This window comes from Rhopalosiphum padi, chromosome 1 (genome assembly GCF_020882245.1).
Source record: "Rhopalosiphum padi isolate XX-2018 chromosome 1, ASM2088224v1, whole genome shotgun sequence".
NCBI classification, from domain to species: Eukaryota; Metazoa; Arthropoda; class Insecta; order Hemiptera; family Aphididae; genus Rhopalosiphum; species Rhopalosiphum padi.
The window spans coordinates 19,734,183-19,747,682 of NC_083597.1; the positions used below are offsets into that span (position 1 = coordinate 19,734,183).

Below are 13,500 nucleotides of genomic sequence, written 5' to 3' on the forward strand. Positions count from 1 at the left end.
TGTATACTAAAACGTCTATCATATCATTTATGTATTGATATATACATAAAGAGTATTCGATGAAAATAAGTGATTACAATTTAACAAAATTTGCATAAAAATATAAAATAGTTTTGTATAATTTATGCAAATTGACTATCTCCACTGATTTACTAAATACATAAACCACAATATTTTGTTTTTCTGATTTTAAGTTAGCTAAAATTACTACTGACTGTATGAATATTAAGGTAGACTTCATTCACAATAATCAAGCACACAAGATTATGGACTTCATTTAGACTATCGCTGTGATTTTATAATATCGTGTTAAATATATAATATAATATAGTACATTATTATTATTGCTATATTCAAAATAATGGAAAACGAAAAACTATACCGATGTCGTAATCGTCGTCGTCGAGCTCCTGTATAGCAAACGAACGATTATACTATACGACCGGTTAACACCCACGACCATTGTCGTGAGGTTTTTTCACCCATGAAACCAGCCGAGAACAATCTTAGCCGGACCCCACCCTTTCCCCTATATCTCCCCGCCCCTCGCCATCACCACCACTGCGACCATCACCCGAACATCATTGTAGTAATAGTCGGTCATATCATTATAGTGGGTAGTAATTCTTTTACATCGTCGTTGCAGCTCGTATACAATAATACAATAAAATAATATTCTCATTGTCTGATCGAAACCAGATTTACGTCTTTCTACTATACACAGCCGTGTACCATACCGTATTAATATACTTATACACTATGATATTATATTGTCATTATTATTGTGTGCGCAAACGGTGTATGGGTAATTTTTTATCCTCTCGTATTATCATCATTATATAATATTACGGGAGACGCTAATCCGCGCTCAGAAATCCCTGTGAGAAGACCACACGCCGACGCGAATCGACCGGGGACAACCGCGCGCGCAATGGTCAGGAAAAACGCATCAACCCTTTTGGGTATTTTTTTCTTTATTATTTTACAAATGTCCTCGGCGCGAGGGGACCGTTACTATGACGGTGGTGTAGGAGGGGGAGAGGTCGACAAAGAGGACTATTCAACTCGTACACTCCGCGTATGTATATGTTATATGTACAATATATTATATAGGTACACTCGTACACTTAACACAATGTCCCTCGCCGCTGTACGGCTATGCATATACTATTATTATTCAGGCATATATCGATATCCTCGGCACGGTATACACACGAGATCTATCGATCATTGGACGATGCCACCCCTCGTTGTTATTATTATTATTATTATTATTTTTTACAATCCACACAACTGCCACGCTGTACATACATTATGTTTTTGGCGTCATTGTGTAGGCCTGCTGATCGCAACGGCGATTTTTCGCGTACAAACAATTCTACAAACATACTATACATAATAATATAGGTAAACCGAGTACTGGCGATGACAACAATGTGCATGACGTTTTTGTCGTGCGACATACTTAATAGGTAACCGAGTTCTATTATTCACCCTAATCCTTCTTTGTATTTTTCAAGTGTACAGTGTTGTACCTTCTTACCTATGCACGACTCGCAACGTGTAAAACTATATCGTGCCCGTGTCCCATTAAATAATTAATAATATTAATACGTATAGGCATTAGCAATCTGCAGTATGATATAATGACATAAATATATAATATCGCAGTCCGTTGTCGATTCTGACCATATATTATGTTTTTATATGAAACTGGCCTAAACTGTACAGCATAATATGGTATTTGAGTAGATATAGATAGAAAGGTGATGTTAGTACAATAACAATAATAATATTGATTAACGTCCAACTAATATAAAATATTGGCTATAAAAGTAATTTAAAGTCATTGGATTATATTATAGAATTATGTGATATTTTTTTCTCTGTCATTTGCCGCATAAAGTTGATATACACCAATATAAATCAGACATCAGTGTGGTTTTGTTTTTGTTTTTTTTATATTGGATTTTAAAATAGCGTTTTGTTTTGACATTACATTTTATACTTTCAGTTGATATGCATAATATTATAAAACTACAAACGTTCATAACTCACGTTTTACTTCGAATATTGGAAAAAAATCGATGATAAAACATAGTTAATGTTCACATTCTCGGCGATTCACACTGATGTTAAAATAGACTAATAGACAAAGCCGTAAGCAAAAGCGTAAGACGTATAGACGACAAATGCGGGGTACGACTTCCTCCCGAACCTAAGTTATGTTATTTATGTTATTAGTTATCTCTCTAATACAGTAACACATATTATACAATTTAAGAAAATTATAATACAACAAAAACCATGTTCATAATTTTGTAATCAGTGTTCAAATTTGATAAACACTACTTGTTACAATATACTGTACTTGTGCAATGTGTAAGATATTTCAATATTTTTACTTTTAATATAATTCAAATTATAGTTTAAGTTGGCTATACTCTAAAAACTGATTTAATATTATTGTAATACATAATAATATATTGTATTGAATAAAAACTTTGTGGCATTAATGATGGATTATGCGTATATTATTGTATTTACAATATGAGAAATACGATGTGTGGATTTGCTATATCAACAATATTAAGATACGCGTTCGTGATGGATGGAGGTCGTAAACAACAAATGATATATATATGTTGACATCTGACGAAGTTGCAATAAAAATGTTAATTTTTTCCGATAACAGAGTGTAATTTACAATGATTTTGAAAATATTAACAGAGACGCTGGCAATCATTGTAGTTGCCTACTCCGAGCTCCTTAAAAACGTGTCGCGTAGAGTTCATCACTGAGAATATTATATTTTTATCTTTCCTCAACCGGCCGGCTAACATTAATTCCATCGCTGAAGCACGTTGCGTTGCCTATCGCGTTTCCAGGACAAGGCGTATAATTTTGTTCTCTTATTAGTTATTATTATTCGAGCATCGATTGTAAAAAAAATTGTAATTCATCGATGCGTTTTGCTCCTGAAATGGCAGCTATTGAGTTGGTTTAGTGATTTTGTTTTAATTCTAGACAATAATTACAATCTTTTAATATTATATATATATCGTTCATCGTCTTAAATTGGTTTTAGTTAATCCGTGTTACATAATATTAACCGAATCATAAAACTAATGTTATTAAGTTATTTGTGAATGTCGATTGTCTGACACTGTTCAATATGATATCGTTGAATGATTTGCATAAATTAAATCTATGACAGTCGTGTAAAATTTCTCAACTGAAATTATTATTATGAAAGGAAACGTATTTATTAATTGTCTAAACAATCTAAAAACAAACTAATAAATAAAGATATTATTTGGATTAATTTTAGTGAAATTTGGCGGTAATATATTTTTTTATATAAAACGAGTTTCGTCTATAAACATATGTATACAATATGTCAACATTATTATGATATTATATAAAAATATTATAATATTATATCAGATAATACAATAAATATAAGCTGTTCGTGTGATGAAATGCTTTATTAATAGGATAAAGATAACATTATACAAATACATCTGTTAAAAATGTATTCTGATAACTTTTTTCTTATATATTCACGTATTTTTTAAAGAATAAATATTTGCACGGTATAATATTATATTAATTACTGTTTTAGTATGATAAAAATAACCAAAACTTCTAAAACAAAATGATATAAATTTGTTGGTTCAGCATTTAACAGCTATAGACGTTAAGACAGATAAGGAAAAAATCAAACTATACACAATTTTCTACGAATATTAAACTCAAATAGTACATGAAAATATAGGTACAAAGATTATTATTATTATTATTAATACAATGTGGACATGATTTTCCTTATCTCCAAAAACTATTTAATCCTATACATAGAATGCCTATTAATAATCATAAATTATAATAGACGGTGAACTAGAGGAGCTCACGGCTCATAGTTTTCTATACACTATTGATCTTTACATTCCGTATTTTAATCTGGTTGAAAAGTGATAAAAAATGTTTGCTATTCTAATTTCTGATATTTGCGTGTAGTCCAATACATGTGTCTTGCGTATAAACAATATTGTTAATAAATTATACCATACATTTTCAGAGAAAACATCCATTGTTTATTTACTCTTCATTTTGAATTGAAGTTTCCTTATTATTTTACTGTTCCACCCACCGTACAATTTATTAATTATTTTGTAAGGTCGTTGTAATTTATCTTCTTGTCCAGCACTGTTACTCCACTGACTACTGTGTGGACATAATATTTCGTATACATCTAAACACCTTATTTTCCTTTACTTGACATAAACATTATATGTTTATATATTTCTAAATATTATATATACGGAGACGTGCTTAGCCACTTGGGTCAACTGCGCAATAAAACTGTTTCTTCGTATCGATCGTAAAGCAATAAAAACCTCTGAACAACAAAATTGGGGTTCGCGCATTTTAGTAATTTATCCGTGTAACTTAACCTAAAATTCTTTCATATTATTTCGATTTTAAAAATCAAGAAACTGTATCAGTACTCCTCTGATTGTATAATACTATATTATACTTTTGGATACCAGATGTCCAGATAGTAAATGCGCACTCGAGTAAGATGGCTATATGACGCGAATTTAAATAAAATAGTTAAATAAACATTTTTGGGTTTTGAAATAATCGTTTATTCGTCTGAAGACCTTCATAAGGTATAGTAGGTATTTGAAACCAGCCAATACAGCTGACTGATTATTATTGTTAATATTTTTCACTGAAGACATTTTCTTTTCTTACGCACAGCACCTTCGTACAATTTAGAATAGCTGCATACACTGTGCGTAACTAGTAAAGTAGTAACTACTGCTGTGTTACTGAGTATTGTGCAGTACTGCAGTTACTAGTTAGTAGTTACAGACTTCGGTATATACCTATTAAGTGCCGTGCTAGATTATTACAAAATCGAACAAAATCTTATTTTGAAACATTAGTATTTGTAAAATAACATTTTAGTAACTGTGATTTATTCAAAAACAATATACACGAAGTTGTAGCTACTGCAAACGAACGAGATTTTCGCAGTGAAAATTAATATCATTTATCGAACGCCTAAAACTGATAACGGCCGTTATCGAACAATTGAAATCATTATGTGGCTATTGTTATAACACCTATATTATGCCAACTACCAACCTTATAATATTATATACTACACTATGGCGTATAGAATTGACGACAGATGGATTTTCGCTATTAGTACACGTGTTTACAATGTAGATAAATATTAATATTGATTCATAATATATTAATATCTATATCGCGTTAATATGCATGAGGCGTTTTATCCGTATGTGTTGTCCCGTCTGTTTAACGCGTAGCATAGAAAATTTACGTTAGAAAAATCCGTTTTATTGTGTTATTTTTAATATTAGATATAATTAATATTCAAGATTTTATTTTAAATTTAAAATTTTAATATGTCCATAACTTTTCAAAATTAAAATGTCGAAAAAAGCCGTTTAGGACCCTCGCTAATATTCTTGCCTTTAAATTTGATAAATTCACTCTAATATCAAAAATAATAAAGTAAAAACGAAATCATAAAATGTGCAATGTTGTGCGTTAGTTAACGTTAAACGACTATAACATTCTGTTAAATATTTTCATAACGCTATGCAGTTCGGTATCATACACAGGATAGTAGCAGTTAAATAAAATATGATAATTTTCGACTGCGAATCAAATGGTATGTTGGAACTGTTGGAAGGGGTTCGCGCGTAGGAGCGTGACAACGATAACCTAACCAACGATATTATATTGCACCGTTAGATTTCTCATACCCCCTGCCGGCGGGTGTTGTTCCCTTTTTTTTGGTAGGGCGGTCGCTGGTGATAAAATGCTTGACAGAAGGGCCGATAACTGTGCCCTGTCTTCATTAAATTCGGGTGCGGTAATAGGTTAGAGGAATGGTAACCGTTGTCAATAGGCCCAGAGGGATGGGTTAGTAATTTTCCCTTTAACTACCCGCAATTCCGCCGGTAGTTCAATGATAAGTACACCGCACAAAATTGTACAGGAATACGTAGTGCACAGGTCAATACACAAATAATATTACAAATTATTATTATTATTATTATTATACAGCGTGGTGTGTGCAGCAGCTGTATACCAGATTTTGAATGATGTAATATTCAAGTAAATTTGTAACAGAAACTATATATACAGCGTATAATACTGTATATGACAACGCGACGCTATACATATTCGTATGGTTTCGTTATATTTAACAAGCAAAAAATTGGACAAAAACTAATAAATTGAGTTGATTATAAATTATAAAATATCAAATATCAAAAAAAAATATGAAATATAATAATTAGGTCGGATATAATTCAATTTCAGTAGGTAATTTTAGTCGTTGTATTGTCATGATATTGAAATGACAGTTTTTTAAGTAATTTCATCTTTGGCGAGGTTGTATAGATCATTCAAAATGCATTATAATATGCATCATGCATCATTGTTTGTATGGCTGCTCCACATTCTCATTGTTCCGAGTCTTCCATTTTCCATTTTTTAATGTCACAACAGTTTGGACTGTGAGAGTAGTGTTATTCCCCACGAAGTTATAGTAATTATGACTACTATTAATTGGAAAAAAAAGAATAAAATCATTTCGTATTTTCAATCTCTCTCATTATCGTACAACACACTTACACACAACACGTTATTATAATATCCAAACTATGCTACCGCTGCCTAAAGTCTTTGTTCCATCTATCAGCAGTAACAATTATATAATATAATATTGTGGTCCGCGACCGCCGGTCGGTTCGTTCGATCGAGTGTTTTTTCGACGCTTATTCATGAAGGTTTTAAAAGTTTTAATTTTAATCGGTGTAATAATAACGTTCCAGTATGCATATTAGAGCACAGCGCAGCCATTTGGGTTATGTTTAAAATCATTACCCTCCGTCGTTCCCCCCTCCAAAAAAAAAATAAAAAACCGTAAATAATACAACAATCTTTTGTCCGAGTAGTACCCATATTACCGTGTATAATATAATACTTATTGTACGTTTATCCCGTGTATGTTAAAATATAATAATAATATACGCTCTGTCGCGTGATTTACTCAGGACGGCTCCCGTTTACAACTCTTGAATACCCGACGACCTTTCAACGTGCAATCCATCACGTATACACTCGTATCGCTCATCGCTGCGTTGCCGTCGGGTACCGGCATGAGCGTTTTCGGTGTAACGCTGTCCGTTATTGTAATTATTTCGAGTGATTAACACGTACCTATTGAGATTTACATTCGCGAAAACCGAACAAATACGCGACATACGATCCCTCCCACAAACCTCACCGATCACTTTCCCCGGCTACCGGGTACGCATACGCCATACATCCTAATAGGAGGCAGATGTCGTGTGCCTAAGTCGGAGTTGGGGCGAACAGGAATTATCACAATTACAACCGTGTTGTAGTAGCGGACAATGTGTACGTGTATTTATAATTTATATTATTGTCCGTACGAGGTTTATTTAAAAATTCGTTTTATTACGATACGTTTACTATGCGAAGTATAGCGTTCAAGGGCGGCTGTGACAGTCGCACTGAAGCCGTTTTTGACAGTGGAAAGATTTTTTTCGTTTTCGCGGTAGAATATTATAATAATAATATTAATAATTGTATATTATAACTGTAATATTATAATGTCGCCTTAAACGCCGAATCGACGATGATTTCCGTAAAATCGCCGCTTCTCTACCCTTCCCCGCCCGCCCACTACATACACACGGATGGCGTACGTGCGGAACAAAGGCCAGCTCGGCGATGGTTGTCCTATCTCTATCGGTCGGGTTTTTGGAACGGAATCGGATAACGACGACGACAACGAGAGAGAGTGAGGCAGAGAGAGAGAGTGAGACAGAGAGAGAGAGTGAGTGAGATACACACTCGCTCACAGTTGGCGAGAGACACACACAAAGAAAGAGAGAGAGGGAAAGCGCCGTCGACAAAGAACGAAAGACCAAACAGATAGATGCGGTGGTGGGCCGGGCGGCGCGGGGGACCGAGAACAAGAGTAATCACGGGCGGGCGGGGTGGGGAGCGGGATCGTGTGTATACGTGTACGACGTGTACTGTACGTGTGTGCGTGCGAGTGTATATTATTTAGGGCTCCGGGCCCCAACGCGCGCACAGAGTAGGATTTTCGGTGGTCGGGTAAGCGGTGGCGGCGGGCGGGGGTTAGCCGAGGGGTCCCCCACTCGATTGCGATCGGCTGGTGCGACCGACCGGCCGCCGTCGGTGGGGAGCGCTATGGCGGTGGCGGAGCGCGGGGTTTCTTTGTTCGAACAGCTGATCCGCGTTAGCCGGCCGGCGGCTGGGACCGGGACGACCGTCGACCGCCGCCACTCACCAGTACAGTCGTCAGTCCGCACACCACAGCCGCACGTAGTGTTTCGTTGCCGTCGTCGTTGTTACCGTCGTCAGTCAGTCGATTAGCTGCCGCGGTCAGATTCGGTTCACTCCTTAGCTGCACGAACTCCGATCGAGCATAACGTTTACACGCATCACGCCAGTGTGTGACAGGCGCTTTTTTATTATTCATCCGTTGTCGCGTTTTACGAGCGATTATATAATATTCGTCGTCAGCCGAAGTAGTATTTTCGGTTTTTGAGAAGAATATTCTGAATACAGTATATTTTCTTTAAAACCTTTACCGAAAATCAGTCAACATTTCTTTCTCTACTTCATTCGTCATTACAATAGCTAGGCGCGAAAAAATTCCGAAAAAAATGGAAGTCGTACCTCCGTACTACATACAACCGTCGTACCCGGTCCATTCCACTCTCGGTACTTAGCTTTTTTTTTTTTTAACTATAATTATAATTTATAACTATTTGTTTATTTTTACATCGCAATATTACATTTACATAATTTTTGTTATCCAAATAAACTTAAATTAAAATTTTACATTTTATTTTTTTTTTTTTTTAATAATTATTTAATTTTTTTTTATTTTACATCATTCTAAAGATCCGTGTTATTTTATATGTACACAGGAATCTTGAAATTGGAGGACATCGAGTCTGAAACCAGTGCGTTTATGGCATTACACCAACGACTCGAAGAAGAACTTCGGGCCGCCAAACGTGCGCAACTGTCGTGCGGCGAAGTTCTATTGCCGCCTGACTTACTACACCGAATAGCTCATGATGTTCTCAAAATGGCCGAAAGCGAACCCTGTGGTCTCAGGTGAGTTTCGTTTTTTTTTCGTTAAAATATTTTTACACTTCCCTCGCTTATTTACTTACTTGAGACCTAGTACCTATTAGGATATTTTTTTTCTATATTCTTTTTTTTTTAAATCGATTAAAATAACTAATAAATTTTTTTCTATCCTCGCAGAGGATGCACTTTGTACCTGAATTTCGAAGGTGAACAAGAATGCCGGAAAATCGGCACGATCAAATGCGACACCAATACAGTGTCCACTTTTGAGTTGTTCCTCACTCTCAAACAAAACCCTAGAAATGCGTGGTCACTCATTCCACTATTTATTAGGTAAGTTACCGAAATATGATTGAACATAAAATCAATAATTTATTTGCTCACTCCGCCACACATCAAACGTTTGATGCAGCGCAGTATTTGTTCTCGTAAATCTTCCGACTTAACAAGATCCGTTTTTTTTCTTGTGTAGGAATTTTACAAGCGGCGGCACTATAGTGATCGATCACGAATTCACAATAGAAAAACGGAAGCTGTATAGGTCTTTTTTAGAATAAAGAGCGCCGGATGTCCGGCGCTGCCGAACGCCAAATCCTCCACCTCCTTCTCATTATCAGTATCTCATCAAAACACCATCACCACCACAACTAAAAATCCAACCATAACTAGTACGACCGATAGTACTCGTATCACTAATAGCACCGCCGTCGCCGTGATTGAGAGAGAGCCAAGACTGATCCCCTCGGAACAGCCTGTGCGTTACAAGACGAAAAACACTCGTATCAACCAGTAGCGGTCTTTGTCGTCGTCGATTATCATCAAGTAACAAAAAAACCCCAATTTATAATATTATAACATATACGTGTAATAATATATTGGTCTCGTGAGTGTGTGGAAGTGAATATTTATATATATTAAATAAGTAAAACTAAGAAGATAAAAAAAAACTAGCATACGGCATGATATGTTGTTTCGTACGTTATAAACCGTGTGCATAAGTTAAAAAAAAATCGATTGTGATCAGTTCTTTATGTTACGTTTAGTTTTTTGTTCTCGTTATTATTTTTGTCGATACATTTATACATTGGATTATATTTATATTATATATATTATATATGTCGCCAGATTATAATATGATTATTATTAATATTTTTTTTCCTTTTTTATTTTTATTTTATTTTTTACCCATATAAGTTGTTGTTCTTTATAGGATTTTTAATAAAAAAAAATATATATATATATATTCATAGAATGTAAACATTTAAGATTAAATTATTATAGATTAGAGTTTTATAGAGTATAGTTTAAAAAAAAAACAAAAAAATATATTGTGTATTAGGTGCAAAATAATTTTTTTATTAATGTACGTATTTTAAGTGAATGGTAGAGAGAGATATAAAATATATATAATATATAAAGTGAATATAATATTATTTCTAATATTATCAGTGAGGAATTATTAATCAAAACGAAAAAAAAATATGTTTATATTATCGAGTGTTTGATGTCGCGTGTGTCCTCCAGACAAAGATAAAACTAAAGTAGAGTTTAGAATTTTAACCAATATTAACTTATTTAGGCTATAAATAAATCGCACCAAAAAAAAAAAAAATATATATATAATATAATAATTAAAGCAAAAAAAAATCCCAACTCATCAGGCGTTTTATAATTTGTTTTGCCAGATGTCTTTCATATTCAAATATCTATATTGAAAAAAAGATATGTTAAACTTAGCGTAAGTGTTCCTAACTGACATCACACATACAATTAATACAATAAATTATGCATTTATATATATGTATATTGTGTATATATATATATTTATGTATAGTTATTAGCGATTTTAAATTATTTGAAAAAAAATCCCTAAGAGCTTTTATTATTTTGTGTGATTATCTCACAAATGTGATATAATTTAGTGTATCTGTATATGTTTCCATGGTATATACATGTATCGACGAACGGAATGAGATTATTATTAATATATTTCAAGAATAAATGTAGGTCTTTATACAATTTTTCTTATGCAAATAAGATAAAAAAAAAATATTAACATCATATATATATATATATATATATACGTATAAAGAATATTTTATTTTAAAATTCAGTCAAAAAAAAAAAAATAAGAATTGGCATTAAAACTAATCGTTTGTTTTATAATAATTTTTTAATTTAAATAGGCTAGTGAAAATACCTATGTATTGTGATAACGGATTTTGACTTTTTTCCTTAAACGTTAACTTTCAAATTTCGTAGGCTTTAAGCGCGAGTGCGATATGAATTTTTATATAACAGCCTGTTTTTTCCTCCAAAAATTAATAATTTATAATTCTATAAGAATAACTAAACCATTGTAATAAGATATATTTTTATTTTTTTATTTTTATTTTTATTTTTTTTTTTTTTGGTTATTGTAATGTATTTCTGATCTCAGTGGCACTGCATAAAGTGTAATCTTAACAGTATTTTTTATTTTTATTTTTTTTTTAAAGTTAAGTTTACCTTTGAATTGTGTTAAAAGCAAAATAATAAAATGCTGCGCTGATTTCGAGTAGTAATACTGTACTACTCAACAAAGCGTCTAAAAGATTATATATTTTTGTTTGTATTTTATATATATCTATATCTATATATATATATATTATATTATTATACTTTTTTTTTTTCGTTTCGTTTATACGAAGAATCCCCTTTTTATTGTGGCACAACCTCACCACCCCAGGCCAGTCTCATATCACTTCATAGCAATTGTCATTTTTTTTACTTTTGTTATGTAGTAGATAATGAACAAAAAAAATAATGCAAAATATACAATTTTAAAATGAAAAATAAAAAAAAATATTTTGACAAAAGAAACCTTGTTGTTACAATTATTTTTTCCTTCTCCATCATCAGTATCTAAAATATTATAATATTATTGGTTATAATAATTGCAATAGTAATCGACGTTTGACAAAATTGCAATTTTGTGTACCAGCTGTTGTGCCGGAATATCAAAACGACGAGCACTGATGCGACAACGGACCTCGTCGATAGTCGTAAACAACCCGTAAATGAAAATTTTAATATGAAATTGTTATTATTTTCAATTCAATTGTGTCCTTGGTTCGCCGAAGTATTAATTGTTGCACACATCATAGCAGCATGTTGTTTTTGTTGAGTTTTTCGAAGTTAGAAAAATAAAATATAAAATTGACCCCATTTCCACGGGGCCCGGGTCGTTGAACCACCTCCACGGCACGCGAACCGGCAGAGGACGACATCGTGAATTGGTTGAAAGTATAATATCGCGTCAGATGACGATTATATTTATTATTATTCAGTGGCGACCGACAATAATGATTGTGATAATAATTGTTTCGCTCGTGTGCCAAGTGCGTGTGGTGCACGAGAGAATCGTGTGTGTGAAACTACACACACGAACTGCTTTGCCGTGCTGAACATCGCGTGAGCGTTTATTCGCTTTCTACAAATCTAACTCGCCAACAATAAAATTCACGACCGCACGCCGCTGTAACTGGCTACCCGGTATTCGGTAACGAACTTCGGTGATGATAATAATCGATAGTAGAACCACTAGGAACCGCGGTGAAACGGTGACTACTGAGTACTGCCGGCCATGTACGAGTATTACAATCGGAAGTGGGAATAATAATATCGTAAAATTTATCGTCGAGTTTAGTATTAGGCCACTTTTTACGTGTGTACATTATGCATAAGTACGTACACTGCGCACGCTAAAAGATAATAAATAATATACCCGTTGGTACTTGGTATCCATTTTACGGTTTTGAAAAAAAGTGAAATAATATTAATATACACCCAATTCACATACATACTGCTTACGCGATAATAGGATTGTCGGACGACACACACACACAGCGATCGACCCATAAAAACCTTTCTATGTGTTAACTAATTTCCCCACTTTACTAGCGCTGTCGTCACAATGTCCTTCAAACGTCTCCGATTACGACGGTCCGTAATAATGTGTTGCGTGTTTGTATTCGCGCGCCTATGGCCGGTCTATTATAAATTATAATGTTCGTCCAGAATCAAATACTGTACGCATAAGAGATTATTGTTGTGTGTAGTATGTGTTCCTAGATTTCGCCGCAAAAACTTATAGGCGGAAGTGTGCGTTAAAAAAAAAAAAAGAGGCTCCGAACTAAATCATTACGGCTACTGCACACAGGTCACGAGATTATTGGTGCAAATGTAGAGTAAAAGAGGTTTGAGATCTTGTTCTCGAGTGTTTCTACCAAGTTTTCTATCGCGTCTCTGTTA

The 13,500-nt window shown here is 33.7% G+C and overlaps 1 protein-coding gene across 2 annotated transcripts in view; it reads left to right on the forward strand.

The window, feature by feature from the left end:
• Nucleotides 1-12,069, forward strand: part of LOC132930160 (protein charybde-like) — a 38,983-nt gene extending 26,914 nt beyond the window's left edge. Inside the window, exons 1-4 of one of the 2 annotated variants that reach the window (XM_060995878.1) lie at nucleotides 8,380-8,829; nucleotides 9,039-9,231; nucleotides 9,385-9,540; nucleotides 9,680-12,069. In XM_060995878.1, coding sequence (XP_060851861.1) covers nucleotides 8,772-8,829; nucleotides 9,039-9,231; nucleotides 9,385-9,540; nucleotides 9,680-9,764 — 492 coding nt within the window. In that variant the 5' untranslated portion in view covers nucleotides 8,380-8,771 and the 3' untranslated portion in view covers nucleotides 9,765-12,069. Of the gene's footprint in view, nucleotides 1-8,379; nucleotides 8,830-9,038; nucleotides 9,232-9,384; nucleotides 9,541-9,679 lie in introns of those variants that run through there. The other variant, XM_060995870.1, reaches the window with a different exon arrangement.
• The last annotated feature ends 1,431 nt before the right edge of the window (nucleotides 12,070-13,500 follow it).